Consider the following 17,413-nt stretch of genomic DNA (forward strand, 5'->3'; position numbering starts at 1 on the left):
CAGGGGGACGATGTTTGACGTTGCAACAGCCCGCGCGTCACCTTCGCCAATCACGTAGAGGCCGTCGACGTCATCTGTTGCTATTTGCAGCCACCTTTTCATTGGTTTATCAATGAATCATGGATGCTCATTTTGCAGCTCAGCACCACATATATCTCAAGTTTAACATTGAATACAATAAATTCATATTATCTAATACTTTAATCATGACAACACCAGAATGATAAATGTCCTCCAGCTTTTATTTTTCTTTGAATTACCTACGATCTTACAGATTATACCTTTAAAGGAGGATTTCCCCCATTTTCACAATTCTTAGGTTGAAGTCAGGTCATTTGGCACAAAATGTAAAATGGGACAAATAAGGTTTTACAATTTAGGCTCTTTTTGAAACCTGGAGTGACATCACTTTTCTTGTGCTGCTTGAAGGTGCCTTTTGGAAGTATTTAAACCTTTGAACCTTGAGTGAATTGGTGTGATTTCTTTTAAAACCATGGGCAGAAAGGCAATGAGCAACTTGGTGAAAAATGTCCCACAAACTGTAAAAAATAAAAATTAAAAAATAGTAGATTTAGAAGATTATTATTTTTTTAAACTTTGAAAAAAAAGAAAAATACTTATTTATAATATTAATTATTATTACATTTTTTTTTAACTAATTTTCTTGTTTTTCTCTTTTTTTACTAATTTTTTTGGTCATTTCTTCTTTCGCTGCTCATTGCCTTCTTCCTGTGTTTTAAAAGAAATCAAGTCAGTTTGCTCAGGTTTCAATGTTAGAAGTCAGTCACCAAACATGATATTGAGTTGTTGCTACAAACGTCCTTTACATAAAACAATCATTTCTATTGGTTTGAGGTAACTAGTATGGGCAGAGCAAAGAGTCAAAATATCAGTGATCCCAGAACTTGCAAGGAAAGACATGTGGCATGTTGATTTTCTCTTTCTGGTAATTAGAGTACTGCAGCTAAAATAATACGGCTACAACAGCAAAAAAACGGCTGTAGTATGTTGCATTGTCGTAAATGTTTAATTTATAGAGGAAGAAGAAGAAGATATAATTTATAATTTGTTTTCACTCTGTAGTCATATACATACACAGGCTCTGAAATATACACACACATGCACAAACAGGACCTTTACATGGGCACTTAGGCAGTGTCCAGGAGGTGAGCTGGCACCTCTCCAGCTACCAGTCAATGCTTCGTACTTGGTCCATATGGGGACCTAAACCGGTGACCCTCTGGTTTCCAAGCCAAGTCCCTAGGGATTGAGCTTCTGCTGCCCCAACAAAATATCTTTACAGTGGCTACCAGGTGCCACTAAATCAAGACTAATTATGCGATTGTGTGCTACCCTGTCATCTTACAGTCATTTTAGAATTTTTGTCTCTTACTAGAGGTGGTGCAGTGAGTCCATGTCAGCGACAATAGTCCAGAAATAGCCATCACTGTTACACACATGCAAGCACACACACACACATGTCCATTGTAGACAATATGGCACTAAGAGAACAGGCAGTAACAGAACAGGGAAAGCATGGTAGAAAAGTTGGAGGATTTTTTAAATGAATTGACACAGGTTACATTAATTATTTTATAAATTAATGACTGAACTGATGAATGATTTTAACCACTTAAAAAACAAACATGACTTTCCCATTTTACCTAAACATGTCAGAGTGATGTAGGTCCAACATTTCTAGATTATTTTACTTGACAATATACGATCCGTAGCAAGTTCTAAATGTAACACTTATTATTCAGAGTTTTAGGTGGTTTTCTTGGTATTCTACTAAAAAGGTGTCTCAAAAACCTGACTTTACTTCACATATTATTCCTTTGATCTAATATGGTCCAAAAATATCAGTGAAAATAAACAACTCTCTCCCAAATCCAAAAATTAGAGTGCTAAAACTCAAATGTGTGATGTCATAGGGTGTAAAGTCTGGAGCTGCTCCGGTTACAGTGAATTAGGAAACATGTTGTAGATGACACTGAGAGCACTCAGGGGAATGTTCTGAGTATATGGGAACATTTGCTGTTCCATAACAGAGAACACTACAATAGAATAAAGCTCATTTAGAAATTCTCCAGACTTGATGACATCTTAAGTTTGAGACTCACTTCCCTGGTCTCTGGTTTTCAAAGAGAGCAGCTCATGTTCACAAATTGATTGAATCATTAATTGAATTTTCCTCGGCCACGGAAATAACACACTGGAATTGTTCATTTAAGTGATGTTCCCATTTAAGACCAGGGTTATTATAAACAACATTAGGATAATTAGAAAATGAGTTAGTTCATCAATGAAAACCAAGATGTTCATTCTGTAGCTCAGTTTGAACATCAGATGTTTTATACTGGATGTAATATTTGCACATTTGTAGAGCTAATAATGACTTTTACACAGACCTCATTCCCACTAAACCAACGTTTCCACAGGTATACGTAAGAGTCTGTATATGTATATATATATTTTTTTTATTTTTTTATTCTAATTTAAATATTTTCATACTAGCATAAAGAGGCAAAAACTGTGTTGTAAAATGACACATAAATTCACCTTGTAACTTTAATTATAAGATCACATACTTGTTATTGCTCTGTTTTCTTCAGCTGTTTCTTGAACAATCTACACACCTGGTTGAGCTGGACTAAATTCAAACTAATTTTTCAGTTAATAACCTTTAACATTTTAGCACGTCACCATGCAGGGGGAAGATTATTAATGTTTTGTGAGCACATATGTGTAGATTGTATGATTCTCTACCTGAAGGCAGTTTTTCTATCTTGATGATAAAATAAGCTCTCAGTTTAAAAGAGAGGGAACAGTAAATGCGTAGGGTATTTTTTTGTTTGCTCCTTTGTACATGCATAAATGATAAAGTGTGTAAATTATATATAACTATGTAGGTGTTCCTGTAAGATAAGACTAATGCTTTGTCTGTACCCCTTCCCCGCTGTTTCTTTCTATTACTAGAGGTCATATGTAATTATTATTGGTTTTAGAGCTTGTGCTCGAGATTGTTTTTGCTGATTTTGTTTGTTTTTTTTTGGTTGATTTTGATTAGATCATGGTGGAAAGTATCTAAATGCTTACTCAAGTACTGTCCTTATTAAGTATGTTTTGAGTATATTGTCCTTCAGTATTTCTACTGATGTTGTAATGATGACATATGGTACTTTTTTACACCATTACATTTATTTACTGTCTGTAGTTACAAAGTATTTTGAAGGATGGATGAGTTTTATGATCCATCCATCCATTTTCATCCACTTATCCGGGGCCAGGTCACAGGGTCAGCAGGCCAAGCAAAGCACCCCAGATGCCCCTCTCCTCAGCAACGCTTTCCAGTTCCTCCTGGGGGACCCCAAGGCGTTCCCAGGCCAAATGAGATATGTAATCCCTCCAGTGTGTTCTGGGTCTGCCCCGGGGCCTCCTATCAGTTGAACATACCTGGAACACCTCTAACAGGAGGCACCCAGGAGACATCCTGATCAGATGCCCGAACCACCAAATGACCCCTTTCAACGCGAAGGAGCAGCAGCTCTACTCCGAGCTATAGATTACCTTTACAAACAGTATAAAGTAGTAATGATCCGGCCACGATAAATGGTGTTATTTTAGCAATAATTAAAGAAAACAAGCCTGCAAGCGGTAAAATAAATACAAAATACAACCATTTAAATTTGTACGCCCCTCCCCTAAGACAAAATAAATAATATAAGTCTCTCCCCAGTGCTTAAGAAAATATGACATGCCTCCCGCCTTCTGCACCACCCCTCCCCCTTATAAGTAATGAACAGTCCCTTAAGGTGGGCAAAGTACCCCAAAACAAGCAACATTTAAATTAGATTGCTGCTTTTGTGATTAACAGACACTAACACTATGGGCAAAAAAAAATTTAATTCAACAATCAGTGCTTTGCTGTCAAAATATAAATTTGAGTCCACTGGAGGACATAAATAACTTAAATATTATATTTACAGATATCTTCTCTTGCGGTCCCTCAAGCTTCAGGCGGAACTAACTGTCAGTGGGTCTTATATCTGGTAGGAACAGTTATCGTGAACACCGGAAGCGCGCTCTCGACGGAGATAGCCGGGGAACATGCCTAAGTAAGTGCAGATATTTCATCTTTTTCATGCTTAATCAATGATTTCCATTGTTCAACCAATTAGTTATTGTTTATAATTGTATTACGTAAAGAATTACGGTAAAATATAGTTTAATAACTAATTAAACTGACCAGTTTGATTCCAGTGAACGTTGAAGGCTTTGTTTGGGCTCTGTCTATTTGCTGGACTCCACCTCGATGTGATCGTAGCTAACAGTCAACAGCAAAAGACAATCACTACACCTTGATATAATCAGTTAAACTGCTACAGTCCACGATTCTGAGTATTTTCAAAGCTTCTAATCTATATGGAGCGTAACTTTTTTGTTGTTTTAGATATGATGAAGTACGTTAACATTTGATCCTTATAATGAGTCAGTAATGCTTTTTTACGAGGTTAAATTCATTTTTTTCAATGGATAAGAGCAGATGATGGTATACTAAGTTATAAAAACAATATCTAATGCGCATTAACATCCATTTACCTCCAAGGTGAACGTCGTCTCTGGGGCCACAGCTGGGTAAAGTGGAGCAGCTGCAGAGAACAACTCAAAAAAATAAGTAGATAAGACAGTCATAGAAATTAGGAGCATGATGCCAACAAAATCATGTATTTGTATTTTTAATTTAATGTGATTGTTATCCAAAGTCAAGTTTAGGTCATCCAGATCCTGGATGAACATTTCTAAGATCATTTTAAATATAAAGATCCTGCAGGACAGTGTGCTGACCTGTCTCTCAGAAGCCAAAGATGTCCTTATGGACAGGGATCTATAGTGTTGGATATCTCAAAACAACAGCTGAAACACATTCCTGTTGGCTGTTTATGTAAAGGAGTCATTTGTAATGTGCCCATGATGGCTTAATAAAAAGGTTTACAGACCAAATAAAAAGGTTTACACAACTGTATGTCTATATTGCAGCTTGTAAGACCAGAAAAAAGACCATTTACATGTCAGTGTAAATGAGGTCTTTGGCTTTAATTTTTAGTTAGTTTTTACAACTCATTAACAATTTTGATTTTATATTTATATATGTCCCGCTTTGGTTAAAGTTACTATGTTTTTGTGTTAACCCCAAATTCTTTTTTTCAACAGGTTTTACTGTGATTACTGTGACACCTACCTTACACATGATTCGGTAAGTCATGTTTCTGTGTATACTAGGGATCCAGGCTATTACCAGCACGTCATAGGTATCAGCAGATAAAGGCTTTAAAATAAAATATCCAGGGTTCCAACAGTCATGAAAAGCCATAGCATTTCAAAGTCGTGTTTTCCAGGCCTGGAAAATTCATGGAATTGGTAAAACCCATTGAAAGTTTAGGAAAAGTCACCGAATTTTGTCACAGTAATTTTCTGTGGATAGCCTTCCACGTAATCTAACATCACAGCAATTTTATTTTCTGTAGCCGAGAACATATTTTAGCTGTAATGTGTCGATGTGTGTCGATAACCTTATTTGAAGCAGTTCTGTTTTTTTGCCCAGCGAATGTGTGCATTTTGGAAAGCATTGTATTTTATATCTGTATCTGCCAGTGGACCACACAGGAGAGGATGTGATGTTCTCTGCAATTAGGTGGAAAAAAAATCCTGCATATATTGGCATTTAGCCAAAAAGAGTTGGAAAATATTGGCATATCAGATATCAACAAAAGGCACTCAGAGTCCAGAGTATGTACCAAATCTGTCTTTGTTGTCTGCTGCTCCTGTTAAATATCCTCAAATCTCTTCTCTTTTGTTCCAGCCATCGGTGAGGAAGACCCACTGCAGTGGCAGGAAACACAAAGAAAATGTGAAAGATTACTACCAGAAATGGATGGAGGAGCAGGCTCAGAGCCTGATCGATAAAACAAGTAAGCAAACTATCGGCTCAATTATCTGAAAGACATGACTGAGTGAATCTAGAAGTACTAAGAAATGCTGCAGTTGCTCTTAAATTCTTTCAGACATTTTGCCACTCGTTCAGAATGCGTCTCAGCTGAACTTTTAAATATCAGATAACCTGGAACATGATTTTTATTGACATTTTGGGTCTTGGACGTGGATTTTAAATGAGTCAGCTCTTTGAGATACAGCTCATGTAAATAACCTCTAGTGACGTTGACACTCCTAATTCACAGAATGCTCTTTGTTCTCCATATTTAGTATCCTGGTTAGTTCCAGACAATAAACTAGTTGGAGTAAAGCCTGTTACAAGGCATGCTAATGCACGTGTGTGGGATATCCAAGCTCCTTGCATAAATAGTGCACTATGTACACCAGCTTACTTGGGCCCCCTCTGAGATTACAAACCACTAATCCATATGAGAGATGCTGGAGCGCAGTATTGTCCACAGTGGAGGGACATGTTGTTTCACAGACTAAATGCTGCTTTGTAACACAGACAGATGGTAGGCTACACATCCCATCAGCATGTGAAGGCTGCTTTATTGGAAGTGATGTGTTTTATGTGTATTTTTTTAATTAAGTACCCACCTCAAATACTTAATTTTACAGCAGACGGCAGGATTACAGCACAAATTTTGCCATGCAGAAATGCTAGAAAGACCCTTTGTGGTGCACTTTGTTTGCATTCTATACATACAGTATGAAACAGGCTGAAATTAATTTTTCACAAACCCAAAAAGCAAAGACAAGACTGTGTGCTTAACGTGAATAATTTGTGTGGTTGTTTTGTGTGATAACGTTTTTGTCTCTTCCCCCAACAGCGGCTGCTTTTCAACAGGGAAAGATTCCTCCCACACCGTTCCCTGGTGGCCCTCCCCCAGGTGAGTCCACCCTCTTTCAGCTGCGCAGTAATTTGATTAACTCAGCGTAACATAGACACAATGCTCCTTGATAGTTAGATTCGTAGTCAACAGGGAAGGGCTGTCAGCGTTTTGCTCTGTATTAAGGACAGCTGAAATGAATTTCATTACAATAAACAGAAGCGTGAAGCTTTCGGTTCCTGTGGGATAACAACTAATTAAAAATTGATAAATCTGCCTCACTACTGGACCTGAATAGAAAGCTGAAGAAAACTAGCTTTTTGTTTTACAACCTGCGTCTTCCTTCATATCTCTGTGTTGTTACATTTTACTTAACACTGTTATGGATGGCTCTGTTTAAACAAAGGTAAATATAAAAGTTATATTCAGAGTGTCCTTTGAATACAAATAAGCAGCACTTTAAAGTTATGAAAGACGCCTGGCTTTCAGCACTTTGATGTTTCACAGGGAGACAACAGATAGAGCTCCACCAAGGCCAAATTACTTGTGGCCAAATTGGCAGATGTCTTCGTCAAAAATGGCAAAAGTACACTGAATTGTTGGTTTAATAATGTAGGTACACCTCAGTGTCCAAGGCAACATGTCTCCCCACTGGATCCAATTTGCCAGTAGAGTTTTACTGGTCCCTTGTATATTGTCACCAGCACAGCAGCCAAAAATAATTAAGTAACTCTTTTTCCATAATTTGGGTGATTTATTAAACATAACATGTACAACAGTGAATTTCTCTTTTAGATTTGGTTGTTTTCCCTTAGTTATAGATACATAATGTTGATGCACAAAACTGTGCAAACACATCATAGTCACTGTTGAATATGTTCTGAGTATAATCTTTACTGATATACATTGGATAATTTGTTGAGAACAAAATGACATAACAACGGTCAATGGAAACCAAACTCATCAACCCACTGAGGGCTAGATTCAAAATCACACCGACAATTAAGGTGAAAAGTTGAAATCACAGGCTCATCCAACCTGTGTGAATTTTATCATGGCAACTCATGATGTGACGAAGTAGTGTGTGTGGCCCCCGCGTGCCTGTATGCTCTCCTGTGCAACCTGATTGGGCTGCAGGTACAGCCTCACGTTACCAGTAGTAACGTAATAGTAGCAGAACACACAACTAGAGAAGAATCAGCCAGGAAAGATAAGGAGAGAGCAACTATCTGTGGACACCATGTGCAAAACCATTGCCTCTCCATTGCACCTGTTGTTACTCTTTTTTTTTTTTTGCACGAAAGCAGGTGAAACTGATTTACAATCACTTGTGCTACCTAAATGGACGGATTGATATCCCTGAAGTTTAACTGCATTATGCGCTGATACGATATTGCCTCACAAAAATATTGCGATGCTACACTGTATCGATCCTGTGAGATCGGGCGCTGGACGCTACTCTTGTGCCTTTTTTGTGCCAGCTTTCATTTACCTATTAACCTGCGATCCTGAGTGCAGAGCTGATCTTCTTCCAGGCGCAGTTTATAAGTGTGTAGACCTATCGTCTGTGGGACAGATGTAAAGCTCTGGGTAGCCCTGCACTAACATGATCAACTTTTCCGTATTTATCAGACTGAATATTTACAGAAGAAGGGAAAGATATCCGTCAGCTGTGATTGGTTTGTAACATGACTCCTGTCTGACTGCTGAGCGTGGCCTCTTCTGTGTCTGTCCTTTCAAATTAAATTCCCACATGGTCCAGTCCTATAGGTTTTGATTTATTTTGTCAAGACGCAGCTCCTAATAGAGTTTAACATTTGGGTTTTTTTTTCTGCGACGAAGTGACCCATGAAATCTCGCTGACTAATGACCTTTCTTATCGACTAACGTTGGTCGACAGGGGAGAGGCCTAATATAATAACATGATATTTATTAGTTACAAAGGTGCATTTTTTTCTGTTTAGTTAGTTGGAAGACAGTGCAAATAAATCTCTCAAAATATAACAATTGACAGGGATACATGTGAATCTGATGTAAATTACGTTAATCTTAGTCATTTTGATTGTACACTAACATTTGCTGTTTGTCACACAGGTGGTCCTCCTCGTCCAGGCATGCTACCAACGCCCCCTATGGGAGGTCCGCCTATGATGCCCATGATGGGGCCTCCACCACATGGAATGATGCCCGGTGGACCAGGTAAGAAAAAACTGCTCCTAACGTGTGTCACACAACATTTTAAAGTGCTTGCAGAAATTGAAGCGCTTTGTCCAGTGAGGTAGAAATCCAGTCCATTCACCATTCATCCCTTCACTGTCACATTTTAGGAGGCATGAGGCCGCCGATGGGAGGACCCATGCAGATGATGCCAGGACCGCCACACATGATGCGTCATCCTCGCCCGATGATGATGCCAGTCAGGCCGGGCATGATGCGACCAGACAGATAAGACCGGTTGGATTTTCTCCGTTCTTTGTTGCCATGAACAGACACTGTCTAGTGAGGACACTTCGGTTAACACTTGGATTTTTCAGCACAGCTTATGAAACTGTCAAATGTCCAAACTCCTCAAACCTGAATTCCCTGATTCAATAATGTTATTTTTGTATAACAACTTCATTTTCTTGTGCCAGAATCGTGGTATTTATTACTATTCACCTCACTAGAATACATTTCGACCTTTTTTTATTTTTTTTAAACATCCTCTTGTGTGTTAACATCAAGTGTGAAATATCTCGTCTTACTTTGACAAACTGTTCAGCAGGCACATTTAAAGAGCCTGTTTGATATGACAATATTTGTTACTATATTTTTACTTTTGTTTTAGGTTTTACGTGTTTTTGTTGAATGTCATTACTTTGAGAATAAAACAGTGATTTCAAACCTGTTTCTAATGTTTGAAAGGCATCTTTTTGACAAATGACCCTTCACTAAGTCCCGCCCCCGGACGCAGACTGGCCAATCATAATGTAGCATCGGGCCGGCTCAGACCAGGTCCAACAACAACACAGCTATGCTCCATTGACTCTTATGCAGCTGTTTCAGATTTCCTTCATTTTCAGGCTGGTTTTGTGGATTTGGAGCTAAATGTTATATATTAATGTCGTATATTAATGATACTCGTTACCTGGAGAGGTTGGAAAAAGATATTCCCTGTTCCAAAACCAAAATCAAACCCTGAAAAGTGTAGGGTTAGCTAGCTAGCTACTGAAGATATAGCCTACTGAATGTATACACATGCTGCTTTTGCTTTGGAGATCCTTGCCCATCTGGTCGCATAGGTCCAGGTGCTGGCAGCGGCACAGGGATGAAGCCAAACAGTGTTCATCTGCACACACTGCGATGCCACACAGCGGGTTCAGTATTGGCAAATTTCCCTTTATATTCATTGTCTTGTGTGGCGATCAGCAGTGATGTGGTGGTTCACTTTTACACTGTGATCTGTAGCCTATAGTTCGGCTTTAGCTTCTAACTATCTTTGTCTTTTTAACCTGTTGTTGCTGCTGAGTCAGTTTGACATCCTGGATATATCCTTCAAACACAGACTGTAGACCCCTCTGTCTGCTTCTCTCTGGAATCACTCTTTCATTTTTCCAAAAATATGATAACATTTCTTCAGGGAGTGCAGTTAGCTACAGTGTGGGCTCCATGCAAACAAGACTCCAGATTCACGCTTATGTTGCTTTGTATGTCATGGATGTGGAAGGCAATCATTTGCTTACAAGTTTGGCATATCCACTTTATAAGGTAATGTAACTTTATGTGCTGACACATGGATTTGTGGCTGCAATCAAATTGAAACTGAGGCTTATGCTGTGTTCACACTATGAGCAACACAGCAACTGTGTGCCCAGCTCTGTAAAGTGTTGTTCAAGCACTCATTGACATGGTTACATCACAAAAGGCTTGAGTGTGTCTGCTACCTGCCACCAACATCATCTAAAGTTTATATTTGGTCTTTAAAATATCACAAATTCAGGGAAACATGATGAGTAACTGATGAACAAATGGTCATTATACAGATGAAGTATTCCCTTTAACTATCATGCACCACTATGAAGAGTCAAATCCTCACATTTGAGAGGCTAGAACCAGAAAATAATTTGACATTTTTGCCTTAAAATAACTAAAACCATCAGAATAATTGCTCCATTTCAAAACATCCTTGCTGTAAACTTGCCAAGACATCCCTCAAAAGAGATAAATGTTTGCCTCTGCATTAGGCCCATTATTTTTGCCTGGCATTTTTCAAAGATTAAAGTTGTCAAAGCTAAATTAAGTAATCAAGATTAGCACTGTGTCTAAAAAAAAAAAAAAAGGCAAAGAGGTCCCTTAGTTGAACCCAAACGCGCCACCTGAGGTTTCCCTGAGTGAATTTGACAAGTTCTGTCTGGCTGGAGGTGTGAATGTGTTTAAGTGTGTTAGCGAGAGACTGGTGAAATCTGCCCTCTGCATCACCCTCTCAAGATCCTGAATATTACAAGCAGATATGCAGAAAACGGACAGATGTATAAAATATTGTTTCAGTAGATGAATGAGAACGTTGAGCCAGCCCTCATTAGTTTATTCAGTCAAGCATGTTTGAAGAATTACAGCGCTTACATAAGAATCTGTGGCTGCTAGTGAATCATTATCTCTGCTGACATTTGTGTCTACAATGCCTCGCAAGAATCCAGCACTCGTCCTCTAGCTGGATTGTAAACTTCTGTATCCATAATCACAGCTGTCTCGTCTATAATTATGAAAATGTCTCAACAGATGGAGCTAGAGAGTCGTAATGCTTTGCAATTAGAGCCAAGACAGTGGAATGATGTGCGATGACTGATTATGTGCTTCCATGGACTGTCAAATGTCTTTGTATCTCACGCTCCCAGAGGACATTTTTGTGTCTTTATGGTTTAGGAAATTTCTAGGCCACATATAAAAAAGAAACAAATTTGTTGGGGGGCAATAGCCATATGCTTCACGCTGTGTTTGCCAATTTATATACTTGCAGACCGGAGGGAGAGCACTGCAAAGACAATCCAGACTGCTCTGCTGCTGTGCACCGCATCAGATAACTTTTGGTAGCTGTCAGTCATGCATGTTGTAAATTGTGATCTTCAAAGAGACTTTGGCAGATTACATGCAATCTGATGGCCACTCTAAAGGATGGGTTCCATTAAAAGTCCTATAAACATCCACTCCCCACGTCAGCGAGACAGGAATAAAACCATGTTAATGCACATTTTATGCATATGTCGAGCATAGTCGGATGCCCGTGTGTCATCTGACATCGGAAGAGTCTTTATGAATATTCAATCTAGCCATGAAGTGGAGCGTTGCCCTGAAGGGAATGAAGTGGAGTGGGGAAAAGTGTTTATGATTAGAGCTCAGGAGTTGAGGAAATAAGCCTTGATCATGAGAAATGTGTATTATAATAAATTTAACAGGAGGGAGACCACTCGTGAAAAGACACTGTGGGGCTTGATCAGATATTTTGAATGTTAGATGAGACAAATTTGGTGCTGAAAAACAGCTGTTCACATTTATTTCTGACAATCGCAGGAGTGACCTTTGGGAGGAAACAGCGTTCCCTTGATGTTGCTGTTGCTGCAGGCTGCACTGTAAAAACACCAACTTTGATATTTGTTGTTTAAATGAGGATTGCAGGCTGTTGGGACTTACAAATATAACATGTCCTGATAACTCACTGTCTTAAAGGATAGTTTTTTCACTGACCTGTGGTGCTTGATTGTTTTGGTGTGAGGTGCTGAGTGTTGGAGACACCAGCCGTAGAGATGTCTGCCTTCTGTCTTATATAATGGAACTAGATGGCACTCGGCTTGTGGTGCTCAAAGCGCCAAAAAATACATTTGAAAAACTCAACAACAATGTCTCTTTACAGAAATCATGACCCGATGAAGGCTCATTTAAACTTCCTTTACATAAGGGAAGATACATCAGTTTCAAACCTAAATGTCACTGCCCTCATAGTTTCATATGTCCTTTATGTTGGCATAGACACGGCCAATAGATGGCACTAGAGAGTCAAGCTTCACACAACAGTCAAGGTGACGGTGGAGGAGGTCGTAAGATGGCGGAAGAAACATGGAAAAGACTGCGGTGGTGTGTGAGGCCATTCAATAGATTGCAACATGTGGATGGAGGATTTTTTTCATTATGTTATGAATTTATTCCGTTCTGTCATTATTTAAACTTCTTTGTCGTCTCCCACGGTCATATCTTGCTTGAAATATGCTACACGGCCTCCATGATCTCTCCGGTGGTACTGCTCCGTTTCGTTCACACCCTTTAGAAAACATGAGCAAATACCGGCGAACTGTATGCAGAGTATGTACAGAAGGCTCAGTCTATCTCAGTCTCCGTATCTAACGTTAAGCATGAATGAACCCGATTACGCAAGATAACCCACAGACTTTGTTGTGAGCGGTTTCATTTAGGAACTATTTTCTTTCTATTGAACTACACCAGCCAACCCCATCACCGGTCAGAAGGAAGCATGCATCTACTCATGGACAAGACAGTCGAGCTCATGACAATGCCAGATATTAACATTAATGGCATCCTCCTTGCCTAAGCTGTAACGTTAGCTAGCTCAGTGGTGCTAGGTGAGCTAGCAGTAGATGCACACTTCCTTCTACGCGGTGATACGGTTGGCAGGTGTAGAGAGCTGCACTGGATCAAGACACTGTGTAGACGATTGTAAAAAATCAGGTGCTCTTCAAGGACAGGGCAAATAGTCACATAATGATAAAAAGGACTGGTCAGCTTACTCAGTGTGAAAGTCCGTGATACGGGCTGGCAGTCCAAATATCTGAGACGATCTGATTTGGGTCACAAAATCCCTGGATAAACAAACATGTTTCAACTAAAGAGTTTTTATCAAGGTATAAAATGCATTAGGGACAAGTGTGCAAGAGATCATGTGACACAGGTCACATGAAGTGTTGGTAGAACCCAGTCGAGGAAAAAAAAGAAAAACTGCAATTAAAATTATAGCTGCTGCGCAGCAATGGTCGGGGCCGGGCAATTTTAGGCAAAATTAGAAAATTCTGAGCAACACACACACACACACTAAAACAAAGCATATCACAACATAGAAGTTACATCATATAATTATGGCATGCCCTTCAAATTGTGGATGAGTGGCTGAAGTGATGAGACTCATAATATACAAAGGAAAGAAAAAACTCAAGAACAAGAAAGTAAGAATAACATTAACTACTAGCAATTATGAACAAACTGGCCTGGTCTAGCTTAAAGCTAAACATTATCCATGGTGACAAAGATGAAAACAGTTTTTAAAATGTAAAAGTAGCTATTGGATAGACTCTGCATATTAACTGATAGCTAAGCCAAATAAACAGGGAAAAGAGACAAGGGATAACAGGGAAAAGTGTTGATAAAGAGTATTTGTCTCTCTGCGAAACTGCCTGGATCATAATTATTTTAACCTTAGTAGTCTCTAATCCACATAACATGATGCCTGAACATAGGACTTTCACATTAGAATGTCCGTTCTGCCTTAGCTGAGGCTTGAACTCACAACTTCTGAGACTGAGGTCCAGCTTCTAGCTCACTGAGCTAATTGGCAAGTGACAGTTCATGTGTGGCTTCACAGACAGTAGCCATCCATGCCATGGAAAAGCAAATTTCAAAGTGAAAGTTCCAAAGCTGTAGCACATATGGTTGATTTGTTATGAATTTTCAAAGTTTTGAAATTTAGAGGCTTGCTGTAGCGCCACCATCAGGACTATTGTCTTGTGTTTCCAGTTGAGGACATCTGGCATGGGACTGGACCTTTATGAAAAGTTTGGGTAGATTTCTCATATGGAAATGTTGCACGAGCTGAGGCTTGAACTCACAATCTTCAACACCAAGAACCACCCTCTATCTCACTGAGCTGATTGGCAAATGGAAATGTCACATGTAGCTTCACAAATTGACTAAGCTGTGTGCAAGACAGCAGCTGTTAGTGTGTAAAGGCAGATTTCAAACGGCTGTCAAAAATTCAGTTATTAAGACAAAAATCCGAAAATACACAAATTGCATCTAGACAGCATGGAGATGTTGGTAATTTGTTTTTAACAATGATTTATTGGCTCCATAAGTGAAAAACTGATGTTTAAAAATGCCATTTTTGCACTGACTCCAATTGTTCGCATGAGAGCGAAATTCAAAATGTTGTAAAAAATTCAGTTTTTGAGATAAAATTCTGATATTTTCCAAACATCATCTACCATGACTCCAAAATGTTGTCATTTTTTTAATGAACATTGAAAATGTATTTAGCAAGAATTTGCAAGTATATGTTTACAATACTGTTTACAGTCAAACATTTTGATGCACTGTAGGCTCAATTTTCGATAAATCAAAAATCTGTGTGGATCATTTGTGTAGGACAGTCTGAAGATGCTCTGTAGCAAGTTTGGTGTCAACTGAGCAAAAATTGTGGGAGGAGATAGGTTTAATAGGTTTTACAGTTTTTGAAAAAAACTGAGTGATGGACTTCATAATTTGCAATAGGTTTAAATGTACAAAAGTTTCTTCAGTATTGGGGCTACATTTTGGTGAATACATTTTGAACTTCAGAGGCTTGCTGTAGCACCACCATCAGGACTATTGGCCTGTTTTTTCAGCTGAGGCAATCTGGCATGGGACTGGACCTTTGTGCAAAGTTTGGTGATTTTTCGCGCGTGGGAAGTATGATTTCCTCGGAAGAAGAAGAAGAAGAAGAAGAAGAAGAAGAAGAAGAAGAAGAAGAACATGCAGCAAAACAATAATAAAACTTTTATTCAATTTCAGTGTTTTATATCTTATTAGTTAGGATTGAACTTCTTTTTCTGCTATCAGACATAAATGAGTCACGTCACAGTTAAATTTCTGTCAACTTTCACTTTTATTCCACTACATTTCATAAATAAAATGTATAATTTTACTTGAGTACATTTCCCCAAAGCATTCTAGTTGCTTAAAAAAAGGGAAGCGAGGAGGGAGGGATTGACAAATGAAGGACTGGGGGGGAAGGGAAAAACTGGACTTTGTTAAATCCTTTAAGTTGTTAAGACTTAAACTTTTTTCTTTTTTTTTTTAAAGTGTGATTATAGGCTCCATTTTAAAGGTGATGTACATGTTAGGAAGAAGCCATTGTATCCAGTATCTGTATGGCTGTGTTTTGTTAGCACAGTTGCGCTCAGCCTGGATGCACCAATTCTCGTCAATCATTTTAAGACTGGAGTGTCCCGCAGCAGAGAAGGTGAGTAATGATTCAGGGAGATAAAGATTTGTGACTGTAACTGGTAACTGGTAACTGTGCGGTGACTGCTCCACTGCAGTGTGTCAGCCCTGGGGTCAAAGGTTTCCTTTCAATCATTTAAGCTGTGAAGAAGACCTCATTTTTGTGTGTGATGTAGGCTCCATTTTTAGGGTGGTGTTCATGTGAAGCAGAAAAATGAAAAAAATCATAATTAGCAGAATGCTGACTGCTGTCTTTTTTAGTTACAGCATTTACTTGAACTTTTACTATAAATACTTAAGTACATTGAATATCATAAGTATTTTTGATACCTAAGAACAGTAAATATTACATACTTAAAGACTTTGCGGGGGGGGGGACGGGACACACACACATGGGTTTGAATCTGAAAGAAACAAATACAAAATTAGAACTTAAATTAAATTAAACAAATGTCCATCTTAATAAGGGTAAATAATGCTCCAAGATAAACTAATAACGTACAGGGTAAACTAAAGAGAAAGAAGCTGCTGTGACAGAAAGAAAGAATGAGTGAAATTGTGTTCAGGGTTTAAACACTTATGTTTTATCTAAATCACGATATTTTAAAAAATCTCAGTATTTGGCAGTGGACACATTGGAACGCGTAAATTATGAGGTTTCTGAGATACTAATCCAAATAACTGACATATCTATCTGAATCCCACCAAGCTCCTCTAGCGCAGGTTTCATTGAAGAGGCCCGCTGTCACTTCCAGCAAATTGTGTGCCAAGAATTGTGGGTACTTTACACCTGCTGAGGATACACACATGCATCCTTGAAATTTCTCTGAATGATGGATTCAGTCCTCAGAAGAATTTGAAGGATCCTCGACACTGGAACAGTCCTGAGGCGGGATTTGATGATGTAGCATCCTTGAAATTCAGCCGTTTCAGGATTCTTCCTTGACTTTGAGAAACACCCAATCAGGACTAAGGAAAGGGGAGGAAAGGAGTGTCAAATAAAGAAAATAGGAATCTTTACTCCATGTAGTTTTCAGATACTTCATCCACCACTGTAAATAAGTCTTAAATAGTACTGAATCTGACTTATATTGAGCTGTAAGAACCCTGTTATGACAAAATTCCATCTCTGTGTTACTATCTCCTCCCACTTGAGTTGATATACTCAGACTGTTGAAGCCTTATATTTTGTTTTCAGCTAAATTTTGGAAAGCTAAACTGAAAAAATGTGAACCTGTCCTTTAATAGCTCAGCAGACACCTGTTTACCACGTCATAATCGTTGATGTGGCATTCTGTTTTTAACCAGGAGGTTCTCACTTGCTTTCAGTCACCAGTGAGAGGAGC

The 17,413-nt window shown here is 38.7% G+C and overlaps 1 protein-coding gene across 1 annotated transcript; it reads left to right on the top strand.

Moving 5' to 3' along the window:
* Window positions 1-4,001: 4,001 nt before the first annotated feature.
* On the top strand, window positions 4,002-9,714 carry snrpc (small nuclear ribonucleoprotein polypeptide C). The gene is made up of 6 exons (XM_033626043.2): window positions 4,002-4,118; window positions 5,215-5,257; window positions 5,864-5,972; window positions 6,828-6,887; window positions 8,922-9,026; window positions 9,155-9,714. The coding sequence occupies exons 1-6, from the start codon at window positions 4,111-4,113 to the stop codon at window positions 9,274-9,276; spliced, it is 447 nt and encodes a 148-aa protein (XP_033481934.1). The 5' UTR covers window positions 4,002-4,110; the 3' UTR covers window positions 9,277-9,714.
* Window positions 9,715-17,413: the final 7,699 nt, after the last annotated feature.

This window comes from Epinephelus lanceolatus, chromosome 1 (genome assembly GCF_041903045.1).
Source record: "Epinephelus lanceolatus isolate andai-2023 chromosome 1, ASM4190304v1, whole genome shotgun sequence".
Lineage (NCBI taxonomy): Eukaryota > Metazoa > Chordata > Actinopteri > Perciformes > Serranidae > Epinephelus > Epinephelus lanceolatus.